The sequence below is a fragment of the Hirsutella rhossiliensis genome, assembly GCF_020360975.1.
Source record: "Hirsutella rhossiliensis strain HR02 chromosome Unknown scaffold00004, whole genome shotgun sequence".
Lineage (NCBI taxonomy): Eukaryota > Fungi > Ascomycota > Sordariomycetes > Hypocreales > Ophiocordycipitaceae > Hirsutella > Hirsutella rhossiliensis.
In genome coordinates, this window is record NW_025408670.1 from 6,666,185 (window position 1) to 6,686,760 (window position 20,576).

At 58.0% G+C, this 20,576-nt stretch overlaps 4 protein-coding genes across 4 annotated transcripts; 1 reads left to right on the forward strand and 3 right to left on the reverse strand.

Moving 5' to 3' along the window:
* Positions 1–5,121: 5,121 nt before the first annotated feature.
* Positions 5,122–6,691, reverse strand: HRG_05139 (taurine catabolism dioxygenase tauD, tfdA family domain-containing protein; the record flags this gene model as incomplete). The annotated part of the gene is made up of 5 exons (XM_044863610.1): positions 5,122–5,668; positions 5,731–5,900; positions 5,965–6,038; positions 6,139–6,369; positions 6,445–6,691. 5 exons carry the CDS (start codon positions 6,689–6,691, stop codon positions 5,122–5,124), a joined length of 1,269 nt encoding a protein of 422 aa, XP_044722224.1.
* Positions 6,692–12,101: 5,410 nt separating this feature from the next.
* On the forward strand, positions 12,102–15,034 carry HRG_05140 (uncharacterized protein; the record flags this gene model as incomplete). Its single annotated transcript, XM_044863611.1, has 6 exons — positions 12,102–13,256; positions 13,347–13,895; positions 13,975–14,059; positions 14,136–14,452; positions 14,567–14,810; positions 14,886–15,034. The coding sequence occupies 6 exons, from the start codon at positions 12,102–12,104 to the stop codon at positions 15,032–15,034; spliced, it is 2,499 nt and encodes an 832-aa protein (XP_044722225.1).
* Positions 15,035–15,698: 664 nt separating this feature from the next.
* On the reverse strand, positions 15,699–16,502 carry HRG_05141 (uncharacterized protein; the record flags this gene model as incomplete). The annotated part of the gene is made up of 1 exon (XM_044863612.1): positions 15,699–16,502. The coding sequence occupies one exon, from the start codon at positions 16,500–16,502 to the stop codon at positions 15,699–15,701; it is 804 nt and encodes a 267-aa protein (XP_044722226.1).
* Positions 16,503–17,433: 931 nt separating this feature from the next.
* HRG_05142 (phosphatase) lies at positions 17,434–20,352 on the reverse strand (the record flags this gene model as incomplete). Its single annotated transcript, XM_044863613.1, has 1 exon — positions 17,434–20,352. One exon carries the CDS (start codon positions 20,350–20,352, stop codon positions 17,434–17,436), a length of 2,919 nt encoding a protein of 972 aa, XP_044722227.1.
* Between the last annotated feature and the right edge of the window lie 224 nt (positions 20,353–20,576).

Here is a 20,576-nt window from a genome sequence, read left to right on the forward strand (position 1 = left end):
ATCCATCCATCCGTCTGCGCACAATGGGCGAATGAGGTCGAGAGCACACGGGCGCACGCACGCACAAGCCGTCGTCAACCAACCCACCAACCAGATGCGGCGGCGCCCAACTGGGGGTGATGGATGAATGCTACGTAGCATCGCAAACACTCACTCTTGCATCCCAACTTGGCGACTAGATTGATGCGGAGAGCGCGGTCACGCCGTGCCGGACCGCGGCCCCAGCATAGCCCCCGCCCGCCTGCTGACAAGTCTCCAGCTTACGGATATTCTGACGGCTAGAGGGTCCTTTTGACGCGCTGGTGATGGTGGCTTCGCGAGACATCGACTACGGAAGGGTCGGTAGCGCATTTTTTCGGCCACACGGACCACTTGGTCGCAATGCGGAGAGAAGGCCGAGCCAACATGACGCAGCCAGCACAGTCGTCGGCAGAGGCAAATGGTGGAAGAGGTACAACCATCGACTGCCATTGGCTATACACGAACAAATGAGCCCAGTCTTCGGTCCGAAGAGGCCACCTCCATTCCTGCAGGGCTGAGGGCCACCAATCCAGGGTCTTGACGGCACGCCGCATGAGCTATTCTTAGACGCAGGCTGGAGAGAGGTGAGCCCTCTTCTTCCCGTCCTGGACCCCGTTGATTGTCCGGCGTCCTCAAAGACAAAACGGAGCATTTTCCCCATGAATCGGGCATTCCACCTGGGATTGGGGTGCTCGACGCAAAGGTTTCGGCCACGCCGCGGCTGTATACGCAACTGTCTGTCCCCAAAGAGGCAGGCAAACCGGTCATCGTGTCTCGAAACATCGAGCGGCGAACCGACGAGACGGCTCCCAGGGATGAGTTGGCTGAAGCAGTGCAGCTCGAGAGACTCAGCAGCGACCGTCGACGCCGTCTCTGTCGTGGACCGGGCCCACGCCCGCCGGCCCGGCTTCAGCATCCTGAGTGAGGGAGCGGCCAGCCTCCCTCGATGATGGCGTGAACGTGCGACAAGCGAGATCGCCCCCCAAATGGGATGTCACCCCTTAAGGGTCCAGCCGTGCTCTCCGCGCTAACGCGTACCGTTCATCTGTCGTCCTCGGAACCAAGCATTCATCTTCCTTTGGCTCGCGTCGCAAATGTCTGATTCGCGTTGCCAGAGTCGGACGGGTGCTCGGCTCCAGCTTGTCGGCATCATGAGCACTTGCCATGATGGACGCTGTTTTGTCGATGATTCGTTTTCCCTCTCAGTATCCGTCTTCCGTTCAAGCACCGCCTCCTGTTGTTGGTCGCTGTCCCATGTTTGCAATTTCGTCTCGGGTTCCGTTAGAGCGCGTTCCGAACCACATTGTTGCCCCAAGGCGTCTTTAACCTTGTTCTAAAAGCTTTATAATCTCAGAACATGCATGTGTTCCGCAAAATTCAGAGTAAACAAGGGTTCATTCATGCTTACCTCGATCCCTGCCGAGCGACTATGGGTGGCACCTTGCACACCTGGGAGGGCGGAGCCGAGGCCGATAGCAAACATGCTGCTTCCCTCACCGTAAAGTCAATCCCGTATATAATCGCCTTAATCAAGGCGTATGATCGATAGACGCAGTACGGTCCATAGGAATACATCCGTTCCGAATTACCGAGGCACGTTGGTGGCCGTGGGGCGGATCCCCGGCGGAGATCAAAGCGGACCCTAGCGGACGAGCGCCGGGAGCCGCTCTAGGGTGGTGGGTCGCGGCAGGTGACCATGCCGATGGCCAAGTCGCCACGCAAGCCCGGTTTCGCGCGATTTTGAACTGAGGACATTAGTCGCTTTCTCTGTCCCGTTGGACATGTTCTCTCCGCAAACCCGGTGACAGAGTCCGCTGGTGCCTCTCAGACCCCTAGCTGGGCGATCTAGGAGCGTTGAAACTAACGCGCAAACATCTGACTCGGAGGCTGCATACCTGGGAATCAAAATGACTCGAACTGCTGGTAATTGTACGACAAAAACACTCGTTCCGAACAACTCGTTCCGCCTTCCGCGTCAGCAGTATGGAGAGCCTGCATAATCAAAAGCGTCGGAGCCGTGACAGCGCCAGGCTTCGTCGGTCCGAGAAGGATCTTGGTTCATCAAGACGGCAGACCGGAATGATGAAAGAGAAATATTAAATGACCGGAGTTCCCCTTCCTCCGACTGTACCCGAGCTGAAGAGCGTGCTCGTATTGATCGCTTCGCCGACTGAGATCGACAAAGGCGGGCGCCGAGATAGGTATCGGTCACCTGTCGGAGGACCCGCGGTCTACAATTTTGGCAAGCTAAAGACTCGATGGCCTGAATACTGACCAAGCCATCACCATCATCGGGTCCCGGTTAGCTCGTCGAGCAGTTCTGAGCCGGAATCCTGCTGCTATCAGGGCTCTAATTCGTCATATCCGGCATCAACAGCTCACATCTCATTGGAAGCACCCGGATGGACACGTGCATCGGCGATATTGTCCCCACCATCGGATTTAAAGACATCATGTTTCTGTCGAAGGTGGTTGTCCTGATATCATGTTGATGCTATCGGCGAGTGAGCAGAACATATCACGTGCCCGGGCGCACATCGATGGCATGACAGAATGAATTGTCGGGGCCAATGAATGCTGTTCTCCCTTCCTTGTTGTTGTATCTATTGTACTTGCTTGTACCACTAAGAACCACGAAAGGGCTTGTTCGTTGTGGCCTGGAGACACCAAGACGCGAGTTCCTTGGTTCGAGTGCTTTGGGCTGAGGGCAATGCAAGACCGTTAATAGATGCACCGGACTTTGGAAAAGAAGGAGAGTTCCAAAGCTGTAACCCGAAGTTGACGACGACATGAAGTAGACAACAGAGTTCAGGGTCATAAGACGAACCCTTTAGATCCCAATCTCGACGGCAATGCCAGGCGTACAGATAGACATGTGAATGCCACGCAATTTGCAGAATCACAATCCTCAGGGCACGAGCCAAATTTCATGGCTTCTGGAAAAGGGGGGCTAGCACCACCAAGAAAAATGAACTGTCGAGTTGGGCATACGCTCATCGGTTGCTTCCGAGATGTGGCTGACGGCAACGCACAGAGCAGATGAGATATGAATGGGCACATGCAGATAGAATCGCTACGTTCAAGCACATCTCAATACTAAATTGTTGTTCAAGGATGGCTCGGAGAATGTGAGACTCTTGGCCGAACTCAGGGGCTCCATTTTCGGTCGAGATATCGCCATTGGCAATCACGGACCCCCGGTAAGCGGATCCGAGATTACGGCATTGAAGACAATGGCGCGACCAAAGACCAATCCTGTGGCACACATCACTGATGCAGGCAACTTGAAGATGAAGAGTCTGTGAAGGAGACTTGACTGGGCTGACCTATGTGGACATAGCAGACGCACGAGGGTGGACTTTGGCCACGGGGGAGAACCCGACTCGCTCACCACGGCCTCTTGACAGCGGGAGGATGATATGAAGTGATGCGTGTGTGCCCAACACCGTCCACTCTGTCGAAGCCTGAGATGACAGGATATCTCCATGGGTGTGGGTGATGTGACCGGACGGAGAGGCAGGACGTGTCGGGCTCCAGCGGTTCTTCAAAACTTGCCTCAAAACTTGGTGTTGTACAGAGAGATACGGGACGGGCCATCGTCCAGCGCCGCATGCTCGAGCTTCATAACCAGGGTCTTGCGCGCAGAGAATCTGCACGAGATGTGGCACAGGCCGAGTGCATCATCGGCCGGCAATGGCACTCACCATCATGCTGCTCCGGTTCGCGACAGGGAACAAGGGGGTGGAGGGAGGGGGTGACGCCTGGCCCCTGTGGAAAGTCCAAATTGTCACCGTACGGGCCAAAAACAGCTGTTTGTTCCAGAAAGGGCCGTGACTTTGAAGCCTGGGCTTTGGTCCAAGCTGTCACGTTCCTCAGTGGGGAGACCCCCCTCCAAAAGGTCTCTTCTTGTCGACGACTGGATAATGACCTGATGGCTGCCCATATGCAAGCACATATATATCGACGCGGGTGTGTCCCTGGTGACGGCTTTCATGGGGCTCGATCCAAGTTACGAGTGCTTTATACTTTATGGTCCTCATTTACTTTTCTTTAATGCAAGGAAAACCGCGTGACAAGGACTTGGACCAGGCCCATTCGTGTGCTCCTGATGACCATCGACATCAGTGGCCCCTTGATACCCCCTTATAGACGGCCTGTACGGGAAATTCCCCGCGTAGACAATACGACTGCTTCAACGACGTTTACAAAGGCTTGTGAAGCGAGTTTGACCATGGTCTGTTACTGTCTGCGGCACCGTGTAGCATCATATCAAACCCTCGATCATACAGGACACGGGAAGATGGATACCCACCGCTCCCTCTCCTTGCAAGCGTCGAATGCGCACGGCAAGGATGCTGTACAGCGAGTCTCTGGACCTTCAAGCAAGACTCGGTGGCGTGCCACAACCATACAGCCAAGATCTTAGGGGGGTCTTGTGTGGATATCAGTGGGAAGAGGGCTGCCAGCCTGCATGGCTTCCTGGCGATACCAACAAGCATACACCATTATCGACTCGGCTATGGCATCAATCGTCAAGAAAAAGTCTCGTACTCCATCTCGGTGGTTCAGCGCCATTAAAAATCCGCTGGCGCGTCTCGGTGAATGGTGTGATGTGAGCTGCGCAACGGAGGCACACGGAGAATCTGCCCTGGGCAACGGCCTCTAGGGGCGCAAGTCGACGAGAAAGATTGGAAAGAGGCCGGGAAAATAAGGGACCCGTCCATAGTACCTGATATTGCCATTGGAACCCTTGGTAGTTAGGTATATGTGTTTTTCAAGCGCGTCGACCTTTTTCAAGAGCGTTGACGCTGTTGATTTCCAAGTCCAGCCTCCCCCATGGACGGCCAAGCCAAGAGCTGGTAAACAGACAACTTTTACTCATGAGACGGAAATAAGTCCCTTATGAACGAGTAATGAAAGACGATAGGAGCATTATCAAAAGAAAAAACCTCCTGGCCGTGGACTCGTCACATGCAGATCTAGTCGCTGTGCACAAGCCTGTCACCCCTCTGAGCATCCCTGAATTACTCGCCCCTCCAGTCCTCCCCCTCCCCTTTTTTTCGGTTAAACCTTTTCCACCCTTCACTTTGGAAAACTCGCTCAGCGTGGTCGACCTGGCCACTCATTTCCAGAAGCCAACGGCACGGTCGGTTCGGCATCTGACTCGTCGGCCTCCTCCACGACGAAGGCAGCCGAGCCCGTGATGTACTTTGGAACGACGTAGGTTGGCATCGGGTGAACTGGGTAGATTCTCGCCTTGGACGCCGAGCTCTCCCCGTAGGCGGCTAGCCACGGAGGGAGCATCTGGGTGGGAATCGACCACCCCAGCTGGGTGTTTCGAAGCCACAGCCGCACCATGTGGCGAGAAGTGCGTTCGCCGTCTTGATAGGCGTCTCGCCGATGAAGCAGGGCCCAGTTGTTTAAAAACAACAGGTCACCAGCCTCCAGCTTCAACCGCAACTCGAAGAGCCTGGCCACCTGGGAAACTCTGCCCAGGGCGTGCCTCTGCGTCATAGTCAGGGCTGGGACGCACCCATCGGGGCTTGCGGCATGCCGGCCCAGACGGCTCGGGTCCAGGCTCACGAGGAGCCTGCCGTCGTGAACGGCAAAAACCGGGGCAAGGTAGTGGCGAGTTCTCCGGCTGGAACTAGAAATCAGCGTCAGTCTCCGAGAGAGAAGTATAATCTTTGGCCAGCAGGCGTAGCCTACATCTGAACAGGCCAGTTGGGAGACAGCAAGGTCAAGGCCACCTCTGGTTCCTCGCGGAGGATGTGGTTGAAAACCGCCGCGGCCGAGGCCAAGTAGGTGTAGCCGCCAGTCCGTGCGCTCTGACGGACTTGCAAGGCGAGGACGTCGCAGCCCATATCACTGTGGAACGGCTGCGAGGATTAGCTGTTACGCCTTGTTGACAAAACCTCAGACAGACAAGGGGTAGAGACTAACCAATGCTTGACTGGAGTGGATGCCATGCCGCTGCTGCATGGGGACATCCCAGAGTTTGGAATTGGTGATGTGAGCTGCTCCATTCAGTCAGAGGCTGTCTCGTCGTCGATTTCGCTGCGTCCCTTCTCTCCTGCAGGGGTGAAGCTTGAGAAGTTTTTGCGGGCAACTGCTTACACAAGATGTTGCCCTTCCTGTCTTGCAGGCCTCTCTTGTCGGCCAAATGGCTCGCAAGGCCCAGGTAGATGATGGTGCTGTCCTCGACGGAGTATCGAGAGGCGTCGAGGCCTTTGATGACTGTGAAGCCATGCCCCTTGTGAAGCGTCTCGGCAGCCGGCGTAAGCTGCAAGGCTAATCCTGAAAGCGGAAAGTTCCCCTGCGAAACTTCATCGTAGTCGAGGCCGTGAGCTGTCCAAAATCCAATCCTCGTCAGAGCAACATTCTCCCCAGACTGACACGGCGAATATGAAAAGGAACACCCACCAGATTTGAAGCTTCGCAGCGCGGCTTCAATCTCTTCGATATCTCGAGGGCCCAACCGCTGAGTGTAAATCTCTCGAGTCTCGAAGTCGGCTGCGGTCCAAAGGAAAGGTCCGGTTAGGATATCGGCAAACGTCGCGTCTCGCGTCGTGCCGATCAAGGGGCGGACCACCTCGGCCTTCTCGCAGACGGTCGGCTGTGTCACGGCGTTGTCGGTGGCTGCTGGCGTCGGGGAAGCACTGTCGCACATGGCCACGTTGTGGCTTGCAGGGGGCGACGTCTGTCCGGACCGATGCTTGTGATACTCGTGAATCCTCCTCGGGCACTCGAGGTCGAAGGCTTGGTTCAATTGCAGGCAGATCCGCCCTGGGACACTCTACGGAGCAGAGACACGACGGAAAGAGCTCTCAGGACGGGACCATTTTTTAGATCCTCTCCACGACGACAAGAAGAAGTGGGCCATGCCATCTGCTGCGCTGCACAGGTTCATGTTTCCATTCTTGAATGTTCCCCGAGTCTCCCTGTGCAGCAAACGTGCGAGGGGGCAGGTTGCATCTGCCCGACGTCTGCCTGGTGCTTTAATGGAGCCTGCTACAAGAATATCCGAGACGACATGCATCGCCCCAGGATTCAGACGCTGCTCGACGTCAGTGCTCCATGAGCCTGCTCCGTGATGCCGCGATTCGAGGCTGGAAGTGAGGTGCTGATGGCGCAGGCACGGGCAAGCACGAGGACTTGAGGAGGGAACGGATGAAAGGCGGGGTTCAAAGAGATAAATGAAAGGTAACAAAGCCAATGTGATCCGTACTCTCTGTGGCCTGGACTCATGTCTGGCCAGGGCAAGGAGAGCCAGAAAGGGTTCAAAGGGCCGAACGTTGGGTCCCAGAAGCACAAAGCAGATCGGAATTCGAATGATTGGCTTGAAAGGCCATGCCAGACAATAATGACGAAGCCCGTTATTGACGGACGGGCAAAGGACCCAGGCCAATCAGCGAGGCCATGGTCAGGCGAGGTGCGTGTACAAGTTTTGACAGGTCTCGTAACATACCCTTGGGTGGGATGACCAAGAAGAATGTCTACTTTGACGGGTAAATAGTGACATATTCCTTGGGTCTCCTTGACAGAAAAGAGCTTGCTACTGCCATGTACATATGTGCGCGGAGGCCAAGGCCGGCCAGTCCTCAACTGAGGTTTTGATTAGGGAGAATGAGGCCCAAGGCACCATCGATGGTAGCTCGCTGCCGGGCCGCCGGACAAGAACCCGCGCGGTCTCGGGGTGCAGCAGCCTGGGAGGCAACTCCCATCCCTCCTGCTGCTTCTGCTTCTTGTTGGTGGGAAAAGGGGGGGAAAGGGGAGGGGAAAGGGGAGGGGAAGGGGGAGGAACGCTGGCCATCTGCAGTCGGCAGCGAAGGCTCACGCAATCTCTCGCGCATATACAGTGCATACAGCACGGGGGCTGCGACTCTTTGTCCTTGAGCCTCGACAGGCGGTGATAGTACATACGGCAGGCCCCTTGCCCGAGTATGGCTGGCACTCGGAGCAGGGCTGTAACTCTTACAAGACGACTACGGACCGGGGTGGATGCCGGGCTGGCCAAGGAGAGTCTTCCCGGAAACACCATCTCGACTTCGGTTCAAGTGTCAGTATATCTCGGCCGAAAGACCCCAAGATTCGCCTCGGAAGTCTTGACGGTGTGTGCCCACCTGTGTGTATATGTATGTATGTGTCTGTCAAGGCATGTATGTAACGCTGTGGAGAATGTCTGCATGCAATCTAACGTGCGCGCTTATGCGTACATATGTATGTGCTCCGTACAAATGCAAGAAGGTGGTGCGCGCTCATACACACACGCGCACGCGCATCCTGCTGATCAACGTCTTGTTGTTGTCTGCAACTGCAGCTGGCCACGTACTCTGGCATACAGCAAAATCGGAACGTGCCGTCATTTTGTATTTATCCAATCAGATTCTACAGTAGAGTACGAATCAAAAAGCATAAGGATCTTGGACGGAACTTTCCCTTATCTAAAGGGTCAATAGCCCCCCCGAGTATTCCCTGGAGTGGGCATATGTTTATATATATATATACACGGACACACGTATGTCCAATACTCTTTGAAAACGGAAATGAAAAGACCATCATCCATTCTATTCCCGAGGTCCGATGCGGCTCTATTTCCTCCCCCGGTCCCCTGTGGCATGTGCGGCTGCGATTTGCACGCCCAGGCACAGCCGGCCATGCCCGCGCCGGGCAGCGGCCCTCGAGAACCATGTTCTTGCTAGAACGACTCCTATCTCTCTCCAAACTCCTCATCGTGTCAGTTTCCAGTCCCGGGAGTCTGGGGCAGATGGCATCGCATGATCTCTCCCCCCGTCCACCCTTCTCGCTTCACCCCAGGCCCCCACCCCCTTTTCCAGGGGCCGACTCAGCCCGGCTCGCGACTGGAACATGCATGCTTTACCGAGTGTTCTTACATACTGTTGATGTCATGGCATTATCCCATCGCAGACTACTCCGTGGTCGCGCCTTGCATGGCCAGACGATCAGCCGGCCTCCGCTGGCCGTGTTCGCGCATATTCAAGGTTGGGGTTACAAGTGTATGCTTCGATTTTCTTTTTCTAGTTTCATCCACGGCTGGGGTCCTCTCTCGCTTCTTACATGTGCCGAGATTATGCGGCGCACATGTACACGGATACGAAGCGCTCTCCGCGTCTGGTCACCCGTAAGCTCGGAGGGGCTCCGTTTGCATGTACGGACGCATGTACGAGTATGTACGTTGGCACGACATCAGGCACGATCCGTGCTACCGGGCAGACCATGCTTGTCAGTCGGCCGGCACTTGGCTTTGAATCTTGAGCCACATTGGGAGTTCGAGTGAAGGGCCCAGGCCCAACTCGGCATTGTCGATTCGAGCTGGGGACCACCGCATGCCTCAACTTAAAACACCAGTCTGCATGGTAGGGCTTGGCCCTGTGGCATCGAAAAGGGGAACGGCAAGCGACACAGCCCGATGCAGACGTCGAGAGATACACAGCTTATATATGGCATGTCTCAGCCTACACAGCTCGAGAACAGCAACGCAATGGCGTCAAGTCGCGCCCAACTGCGTGCTAGTTGTTTCCATCTGCTTTTCGTGTGCTGACAAGCACCAGCAGAGAGCCCGTTGCACGACTCAACAGCGCCTCTTGGGCTCCCGCGTCCGCGTGCGAGGTGCAAACATCATGGCTGAGCGCGATAACACGTTTGACGTACGCGGCGGAAGCAGGGACAGGGATCGGGAGACGCAGCCCAGGGCAAAGCTCAAGCCGTCTGTACTGCAATCTGCCCAGATTGCCTCCCTGTCGGCACGTAGCCTCGCTGGCGGCTGAAATGCTTTGTGTAACGCCAGCCTTGAGATTCAGGCTCATGGGCCATGGCCTCCACGTGCGTACATGTAAGCATGTACATTCGATTGATGGTTCCCGTACTCCGTGCCGAGTCGAGCGCGCTCTTTATATCACTGAGATGATCGCTCCTGGGTCAGGGGGGCTGGAAAGAGGCAGCGATGCCCTCACCGGCACTCCTGTACACACAGCCCCCTACCATGTGCCAGACAAGAAAGAACTCAGTCCCCAAGACGGGGTCCCGGCATGGAACATACATACTGTACACGCGCATACAGTACAGTATGAGAGATGCGGAGTCGTTCGTCGGAGACCTGCGACTTGCCCGATGGAGTCCATACTGCGTAACCTCATGGCCTGCACCGAGAAGAGCGTGAGCCGGTCATTGGACAACGGGCAGCAGCATCAGAAGCTCTGCCTCGATTGTACTGTACTGTATCCCCGCCGCCCGTCCAACAAGCAGGATTCGGCCAGCCAACCAAGGCCGGTGGGCAGCCAACAGTCCCCTTGGCCCATAATTTCAGAGCGCACTCGGACCATCCTGCCTGCGCAGGGCAGCGGACAGGAACGCTGCGTTACGTACCGTGAAGGGGGGGGGGGGTAAAAAGACTCGCGTGGCCGAGTGCCCGGACGCTGCGGTTGCTTGCTCGACATAGCCAACGGCGACTCGTCAACCCACTTGTTTGCTCACGCCTCGGCCCGGCGGACGGCCCGTTGCTAGTGTCTGGCAGGCAGACAGAAGAATCTGCTCCGCGGGCGAGGCTGTGCTGCCGGGAGCAAGGCGCTGGTTGCCTCCCCTGGGCTGCTGGATGCCGGGGTCCCTCCTGATGTGGCGTGGCTTGCCCTTCCATGGCTTCTGCAGAGCTGCTTTGGTGCGAGCGCGAGGGCCTTGACTTCGGGGGCAGCCATCGAATGGCGGGCCCTTGGATCGGGGGGGCCACATTACACAGAGACGCTGACCGAACGCGGAGGGCATCCTGTCCAGCTCGGCGCTCTGCCTCCCTCCTTTCCCTTTCCTTGCCCCCTCTCCCTCCCCATGTCAGCAGCCGCTCCAACCTCCGGGGTATTCTTAGGATTCTCCAGTCCTCCACCTGCTTCGTCCTGTGGCGAGACTTGACATCAAATTCCATAAACAAACGCACGCACTCGCATACACACGCGCTCACATTCACGCCTACCACTGTCGGTCACACTGCATTCTGTTCCCTGCCCCTTTCCCTCTCACACACATCGATTCAATCAGTTCACCGCGCAGCTCGAACGGCTTTTGCTCTCCTGTGCGACACATCCGCCTCCGGGCCTCCCCCCCTTTTCCTCTCTCTCTCTCTGTGCCCTGCCCCCCCTCACCCGTCTCCTCTCCCCTTCGCTCCTGACGCTGTGTTTCCAGCCAGGCCCCGAGGGCACGGCGCCGTGCCATGGACGCAGATAGAGCCCCGGCAGGGCATGTGGTAAGTGAAAAGTTTTCCTGGCCGTCCGAGGGATCCATATCGGGCCATGTACTGGCACTGGCCTCTGCTGCCTGTCTTATCATCATCCTCAGTCTTTCCTACCATTTCCACCATGCCACACGCCCCCTCCCTTACGCCCCCGGTTTTGTTTGTGGTATGTATCCCCATGTCTGCCATGTGCGATGATGCGGTATATCGGCCGTCCTGTATAGTCCCAGCCCTCTCCGCCCCCTCCACCCTACGTATCCTCCCGGTTTGATTTCATGCTGCTTGGATCAATAATCACTTTGTCCTTCCTACGCTGTGCGAGCCCCCCTGAGCAATGGGCGTGTCCCCGTCGTCCAACGAGCGTGGTGGATTCTGGATAGGGGCGAGAGGGCGGGCCCCCGGCAGTGGCCCGGGGTCAGCGCTTCGACCGGGAAAAGGGACGCCCGGGAGTTGTGCGCTTTCACCCAGCTTCCGGCTTTCTGACTGATCAATCTCCCAGGCCCAGCGCCGACCAAGACGTAAGAAGGTCTCTGAGCGTCCGCCGTTGGAGACGACTCGTGGGGTGAAGAGGATCTGTAGCCCTGGCAGGGGGTTCCACGACAGCAACAATCAACTCGAGCAGCTCGGGCCGGGAAACACTTTTCAGTATTCCTGGCCCGTCCATCCCGGCACGGGTGTGACCGAGACAGCCGGGCCTGGGCCAACGCCTTTTGTGCCCTCGTACAATGCTCACCCGCCAAGCTCCGAAGCGTATCGTGATGCCACTCGGCTCCATGCTCCAGATGGCACGGCCCAGGCGAGCCAGCTCTACCACATGCAGCCGCCGGCTCCCTACTGTGCCATGGCGGGTCTGGTCGCTCCGCCGTCGAGCTTCGGCCCCCAAGCCGGCCATCATCAGGATCCAGGCGACGACGACCTGGCCGCCATGGGCATGGCGTTGTCGCCGGCTAGTAGCGCGCTGCAGATACTTTATGACCCATACTTCCAGCACCGGATCCAGGTGTCCCTGGCCGGCCAGCTCGCCAACGGCCATCACTCTCCTCCTCCTCCTCCTCCTCCTCTTCTTCCTCCTCCTCCTCCTGCCTCTGCTGCACCCCCTTTCCCGCATGACCCGCCTCAGCCGGCTGCGACCCCCTTCCTCACCACCACCACCGCCAGTGCGGGATGCCATCGACGTCTACAGGCCGTCGAGGACCAGACGCTGAGCCCCGGGCCCTTCAGCAGTGGCACAGCAGACTCAACGGGGCCGTCTTGTGTCACGGATTCCGCGCACAGGGCGACGCATGCGACCCCGTCGGACCATCTCGACTCGATACACGTGCCTGGAGTCGAGGCAGAGGCCGCTCTTCTTGATAAAGCACCGCCAGGCGCACCCCCACCGTCTTCTGTCAACTACGCCCTCTATAGCCCTCCGTCATATTCTGAGTGGCAAGGTAACATGCGGCAGCATATCGTGCCAGAGTATGAGGGCCGGTGGAACCCCATGGGCCAATATCTAGAGCGGCATCGACGTGCTCCGGATCCACCCTCTCCTCCATCTGCCGTGGGCCGAGGCCAGCTATATCCCGACGGCAGGTGTTCCCCAGAGAGCAGCGGCGGCCCCTCGTCGACAGCGGAGCAGTCATCTCAGGGCGGCGCGGCCACTCATGGGTGTAGAGACGCGGCCGATGCTGTGCCGCTGACGGAGCAAGGCGGCGCTGGCCCGCCCAGGGGCCAGCCGTCAGAATTCCAATCGGGCCCTGTAGCTCCCGATCAGGTCACAAATGCCGAGGGCGGGCCCTGGGCGGCGTCTGACTTGACGATTCTGGGCAGGATAAGCATCCAACTGTCGGCCGAACAGGCTCCCATCTCTGACCCTCGAGACCATGAGGATGCGAGCGACTGCCCGGCCCCCAAGGCAAAGGCTCGCCCTGCCCGGGGCAGAGGACGACACCGGGAAGCAACCGAAAGCCGGTGGAAAAAGGCTTGCCTGAGATGCCGGGTCCAGAAACTGCGCGTAAGTCCCCGGTCGACAGCGGATCCCAGAAGGGGGTGGTGGCATGAAAAAGAGACGAGGATATAATTAGGAGCTGACTTTGCCTTGGAGTGCGTCAACGACTCGCAAGAGGCACAGGCGGAGTGCCAGCCGTGCCAGCAATTCTCCAAGACGTCCAAGAAGACGATCCACCGCATCTCGTGCTTCAGGGGCAAGCTCACTGACACGGTCCTCTTCCGCCGAGGCGGCCTCGAACTGACGGACCGCTGGCGCGACACGGCCATGAAGGATGTCGGCGATCGAGTCGACCCACCGGTTATGCGCACAATCCACGTCACCAGCGGCGTCTGCGGCGAGCCATTGGTCCTCAACGTGGTGCGATTCCATGCGCGGCCCGGTGACGTGACGGCGCGCTATTGGTACGTCCGGGAGGGCGAGCACGGCCATGAGGTGCGCAAGAAGAAGGAACTCGACTCCTTTTGTCTCTTCAACATCTGGGACACGGCCAACTACTTCGAAAAGTACATCATCTCCAACGCCCTGCCTTCCATGGCGAGGCAGAACATGCCGACTTCGCGCATCCGCGGGCTGCCCTGTGCCCAGCAGGACGTCATCAAGCGAACATATGCCATGGCCATGGACCACTATCAGAGCCTCGAGGTACCTGGGCCGCCCTCCCCCCTTGCTTTGGCCCCTGGCCCCTCCCTCCTTTTGTTCGTCAGGTTGACAACCGAGCAAGGACGAGTTCGAGGACACGTCTGGCAAGAAGCCCAACGCCGAGAAGAAGCTGCTCGGCAATCTATTCACCCTATGGTTTGCTACTCGTAAGTTGACGCCCCCCCCCCTTCTTCCTTTGCTGTGGAACCCCGGGATGCGCGAGCTTAAACTGACTGGCACCAGGACACACCACAGGCAGCGCCCACATCTGCGGCGAGGATCGGCTCGATATGAAGCCCGAGCTCAAGGACGAGACGTACCCCCTGTTCGGCAAGGTCTCTCTGCCGCGCATGATCATCGCCCAGTTTGACAGCATCAACCACACCAGGATGCTTGTCAAGTACGGACGCTTGGTTCTGCAGGACCTCGAGAGCTACATCTTCCGCAACCAGGGCCGCTGGTGGTGGACCATCTACCTCTGTGTCTTTATCCTCCTGCGCGAGGCCAGCTTCATCAGCGCCGATCGATATCGTCACGCGAGGAGCAACTGTGGCGCAAAGGTAAGGCAAGACCATTGATTTCCACCTCGATTCCTCCAGCTGCCAGACCCCTTTACCCCTTTCCAAAGCCCGGCCTTGTCCTGCACGCGCACTGACAACACGATGTCTCTGTAGTCTCGATACTCGATCCCGGCCTTCGTCGAGGAGCTCCAGGAAGGCTGCAACAACATCTTGATGCACTGGCACTACTACAACTGCAAGCCCTGGCCCAACCCGGCCGAGCCGTGGAACCGGCACACGGCCTTCATGGCAGACCTCAGCCCGGAACAGCATGAGCTTGTCATGGACACCTTGACCGATGCACGTGTGCAGAAACAGCTCTCGGTGTGGAAGAGGTACAAGGAGGAGAACGGCTTCGGTGAGTCCCGGCTTGTGGTGTCTCGAGACCCATGGGCCCCCGACGACGAGGCTGACGCTTGGAACGCTTTGATAGCGGATAAGATTGACGCCCAGAGCAGAGACAATTACGACTCTCCCTACATGGGACCCCAGACGCAGTTTGACTGGGACCACCCCCTCTATTGGGTTTCGCAGATGTTCGAGGAGAAGTGGCATCCTCATCCCACGTACCAGCGCGAGTAGCCGGCATAAGCCCGCTCTCCTTGGCCTCGGTTTGTTCCAGTTCGTGCTCGACTTCTCGTAAGGGCCCGTTGCCCGTCCTCTTCTCCTCATTATTTGTACGCCATCTTCGTTCAACGTTGAGCCGATTTCTGGGTCCTGGATACCCCTGTAGCCTAGTTTCTTATTAGAGATCGTTTTCTGCGCTCGAGACAACGAGGCGGAGAGGGCCTTGCATCGGTTGCGTTTCTGTACCGTGTCTATACATGGCGAAAGAGAGGCTTGCATGGTGATAGAAAGGACAAGGTGTGCAGGCGGTTTTGTGCTTTCGGCTGGTAATCGAATTTCTCAAAAGTTTTCAGTCGCCGCTATGGTGACTCCTCCGCCTCTGGTGGCGTGGTTCAACATGATGCTCTCGAAATTCTCGTGCAATCAAACCCGTTTGTTACCATCGGACCTTACTTGACGACTTGGAGTCCTTGTTGTCCACGTAGAAGCAGGCATCTTCGTCCGCCAAAACCATCGCCCCAGCTCTGCCACAGAGTCTGGACCGCTGGCGTTGCCTGTTCAAGTTGCTCCAGTCGTCGGCAGGCCACTCCTCGTTGGCCGTGATACTCTCTACCAAGGGACTTCCGTAACCAAGGCTCTTCATCAAGCCCGCGGGGTGGTCTTGAGATCGTTCTCGCTCCTAGCGGGAAGGGGTGCATCTAGACGCTCTCTGGGCTTTCTTAAGACCGTCTTTCATGACTCCGCGACATCGGTACGCCTTATTGATGCCATCCTGGAGTGTAAGCAAGCACTCTGTCGAGATTGGGGGGCTTGCGTCGTTGACGGCAGCGTGCGTGAGCTCGAGGTCTGTGGAGGGTACCGAATCGGGGGAGGCAAGAGGGTATCGCAGACTGGGACTCATCCTGTCTAGGTAGTCCAAGTATGTCTCCAGCATACCAGGGAATGTTTCGGCCCAAGGGGAGAGAAGAACATGACTGTCTTGGACGGCGGCCTCACTCGAGGTGCCAAGAGCGGCTTCTCCATCTGCCGCCCAGCCTTCCTCGCCAGTAAGTGATTGAAGAGTCTCGGGAGCGCCCGTGTGGGAGGGTAGGGTGCTGTCTTCGAGTGGTAGCGTAGCAGCGAGACCCATACCCTCTTCGTTGGCGATGGCTAGGTCGAAATACTCAAATGCATGCTCGGTATCAGGCGCCAGGTAGAGGAGCTCCAGCCAGGAGCCCTCGATTGCGAACGCATCCTGGCCATCTTCGAGTTGCTCCCCACCTGGCAGCTCCTCAGTGCCATCCCAGGGCTCCCACCCAAGCCCTCCCTGCGGGGGAATAGCCTCCATCCGGGAGTAAACGACCCCTGAGGAACCATCCCCAAGGTCGATTTGCTCCGAAGCGGAAACGAGCGGCAACGGGATTTCGGCAGCAAGCATGGTGATGGGCTCCAACGTCGAGTGCTGCACGGCGCGGATCCGAATATCTTCGAGTCGCTGTATCATGTCGCCAGCTTTTTGGAGGAGGAGTTCGCGGCCTGTGTGCGAGAGCTTGGCTGTGCTGCTAGGCTTCGCTGGCCAGTGCATCGTGGAAATAGGGGACAGACTGGGAGGTTATCGGACGCCGGCGGTGCTGCTTTAGATGGCCGAGCACCGAGATTCAAGCGGCGGCAACATGTCTCGGGGGGCTCGGAGCTGCTCTGCGTGCGTCAGATGGTCCATCTTCTGTAGGCAGCGACGGCAGTCACGCAAACGAGGCACGAGACACACCTCTATTTTTGGTCTCGAGACCTTTCTTGTCGAACCAAAGCAACAGTGATGTCGGAGGAGTGCCTGAATGGAGCGGTGGGTCGCTGTTCAAGCAGATGGTTCGTTATGGCTGGACGATGCGCTAATGATGGTGCAAACGACAAATGTTATCCATCTGATGGTCGTGTTCGCATCGACCAGCTCGAGCTCGACTCTGTTCAGCCGCCCTGGCCGTCCCAAGTGTGGAATCCAAGAACAGGGGCTGCGCGTTCATCGGCTGCAATTTGTAGGCGTCGTGGTAACTGCCTCGCAGGCTGAACCTGCCATTGACTCGTCGCGCTCTTCCCCGAGAAATCAAAGCCTGCTGGGCCGTGAGTGGCTCCTGGGTGTTCCGACGAATCACCGCGGGTGCGCACTTCGCCTGCAGCCCAACCCCAACCGGCCTCTCTCAGCCTCGCCAGCACGTCCATGAGGCCGAGCATTTCTAGTCAGCAAGCACTTGGCTCTACCCTGTCCGGCTGTTGTTGTTTCTCAGAGTATTACCGTGTGCTCATTTAGGTTCCAATCGGCCTAGTCAAAAAAGATGCGTAGATACTCGTAATCTTGATTCGATCAATCGCCAACGCCTCTGCGCCCGTCGCCGTCTCTCCTTGTTGTCCTTTCCAGATGCCGGTCCCGTCTCTCGGCCCTAGCCAATCGCCTCGCGGCTGAGGAACATCTCGATGACGATGCGCTCCTTGTCTTTCAACGCCTTGTCCTTGTCGTTTGCCCGGAACGCCAGAGGCCCCAGAATCTCTGCATACCTCCTTTCTCTGGTACGTCTCTTCTTTGAGCCGTCCTCGTCGCCTCTCCGGAAGCTGAGCCGTCGCGACAGCCCGGACAAACCGGATCCCTCTGGCGTCCCGGGACTAAGCTCTGCTGATACCCGGGAAACCGTTGCCGTCAAGAAGACAAAGGCGATATTGTGGTTCGGGGCGGTCGCGAGTATGTCCAAGACCTGAGATCGGACGCCAGGCCATGCCGTGTAGGGCAACGCCGTGAGACTCGGGAGAGAAGCCCATAGCTTTGCCCACAGGTGCGGCGGTACAAGGCCGTCGGTGAGGGAGGCTAGGAAGAGAAGCAACGCCGACGACACAAGTTCAAGCCTGTGCGCCGACGACAGCTCTACCGGCAGAGCCTCGACTATGGGTGTGTCTGTGTCCAATGCCGCCACAATCGCGGCCTTGACTGAGTTCTGCTCCACGAGCCCAGGAACCCAGGTGGAAGCGTCGAGCGGCCATCCAGGATCACGAGGCAGCTCCATGTCTTCTAGCATGGCCTCATCTGCGACGCATCGCTCGGCCAGCGTCTGCACCACCTCTGTAAGCTTGAACAGCTCCTTTGGCGCCGAGCAGTGCACGTCCAGATCGTAGGGTATCGCGCCCTTGAGCCCTCTGTCTCGCGCGAATTTCCTGATGCCCCCGTCCGGGACGCGTATCAGCTCGTCCATGGAGCGGCCGAAGCACGTGGGGAGCCACGCGCCTCGCACAGGGATGAAGTGGTCGCGGCCGTCTTCAACGCGCAGCACCAGGATATCTTCCAACTTGACATGACCGTCGTTGAGAGCTCGAAGCTGGAAAATGGCGGAGACTTGGGCCTCGATGTGCGCCAGCACGGTTTCTCCCGGTTCGAGAGTCACGGTCTTGCCGAGATTGTCCGTCGCATCTTCGTCGGCCTGGATAAACGACGTCGTCAGCCAGGATGCAGTGGCAGGCTCGCCCTCGTCTGTCGTCGGCTTCTCGACAAAGGCGAAGCTCGCGGGCACGCCGCTGGTGTTGGCGATGGTCACGACGGCTGATACCGTCTCGAGAAATCCAATGTCGCCAAAGTCGATGGCACCCTCGAGGTGCCCCTTTCCTCCTTCCACTACGATCGTGATGCCGGGCCGACCCTCGTTCTCCGCCCGGTCGAGTTCGCGAGCAACCTCGGCGTGGACCTGGGCCTTGAGCTCCGGCACGACGGCATCGTATTCTAGTGTGAAGACGGAGATGATTGGCTTGTGATCAGATGAAGTGATGCGCTGGTGAGACGTATAGATATCTTGATGAATGTGATCTACAGAGCCATCCTTTGTTACCATTTCGTCGGGTTCGCGGTCCTCCATCGTCTCGTCATACTCGTCATAGTCGATCCCAGGGCTTCCTTTAGGCTGCTGTTCGCTGTCAGTGTCCGGGTCGTAGCTGAACAAGACGTCGTCGTCTTCTTCAAGGCCCCTGGACTTCATCTCGTCGTCCTTTTGCTTGGCTACCTTTTCGTCCTCGATTTGTTGGTCATAGCCCCGCTTGTCCTTGCGCGTACGGTAAAGAATGCGATCGCACCAGCTCGGAGCGCGCTGCTTTTCGCTCGAGTCGAAGAGGCCGATGGTGCCCACATCATACTTGTACGAAGGTAAAAAGGTAATGGGGCCTTCCCTCCAGCCGTCATGAAAGAGCTTCCGCCGCGCCATCAACCGCCTTAGCTGGTCATGAGGGAGGAGAGAGTCTAGGGTTGACTGCAGGGACGTCGGGTCCTGGCTTGGATCTTCGGGGAAATCGTCCGGGTCGGGCAGGGAACTCTTGGAGTCAAAGCTCTGGTCTCGGGAATGGAGCGAGGTGGTGGTGCTCGTATCATCGTCACTCTCGCAGCTTTTCATGATGATGAAGCCATGGCCGTCCAAGGGCGCAGGTGACCGATGGCTGTTCACGTCGTATTCGCCGCGCGTGTGCAATGTCAACAACCTCCTAATATCGTCCCCGGGCAGGCCCTCGAGGCGAAAGTTGAGGTCGCCGAACCAAAAGGCAAAGTCCTCGTCGCCAATCTCGTCCCCTTCGTCCTCGGCAACACCTGCGTGCACAACGGGGTCGAACTGCGTCTTGCTTAGGATCTGGCTCACATCCCAGCACCGCCGGTCGAGGTAGTTGGAGCTCGCGCCGCTAGCAAGATGGCAGTTGACAAAGACCATGCGAGTCGTTTCGCCCAGGACCAGACGGGTGGTCACAGCGCCCTTGTTCCCGAAATAGCCCAGGAGCCCCGTGCCGACCTGCTTTGTGCTGACGTTGCTGACGGTCGGGGCGACTTGGGGCGACGCGTATATGAGGAGGAGGATTCCGGTCATCTGCTCGGCAACTACAAGCTCGTATCCGGAGGGCATGACGGCTTCCACGGCCGCCTGCCACTTCAGCATGGGGCCGTTGTCAGTGTAGACCGCTCGGTTCATGTACTCTCTCGTCCCGTTGAGATCCACCACCTCTTGCAGCCCGAGGACGTAGAGCCCGACATCGTCTCCGCCGACCGAGTCAGAGTCGCCGTCGACGGTGCCAGACTTGGTGTGCTCGACGGCGGTGTTGCTATTGCGATGGAGCGCAGCCAAGCTCTTATCGATGTCGCGGCCTTCGACAAACCAACTCGCCAAGTCCTTGTCGGTGCCTGGACAGGCGGCGACGTTCCACGTGCCAATCTTGACCCGCAGCTTGCGCGGCCGCACGTACTCGCGTCTGCGGGCAAGGACAGCTCGCGCGAGCGACTGCGGAGTGGCCGACAGGTCGACTGGCTCGGAGTCTGACGACGCCTCGCTGGCTGAAGTAGTCATGTCGGGCTGCGAGGAGCGACGCTGCCGACTTTGGATGCCGCAAATGTCCTTGGGCTTGGCCTGCTAGATCATGGCGCAAACACGGTGAGGCGGCCGACGAGACGCGAGTTGTTTGCTCTTCGAGGCGGAAATACTCCGTTGCGCCGTACACAATCAATACACAAAGAATGCCGTCATGTCTGAGTGTTGACGCGGTGCGTGCCTACCACGTCGAGCATGAGACC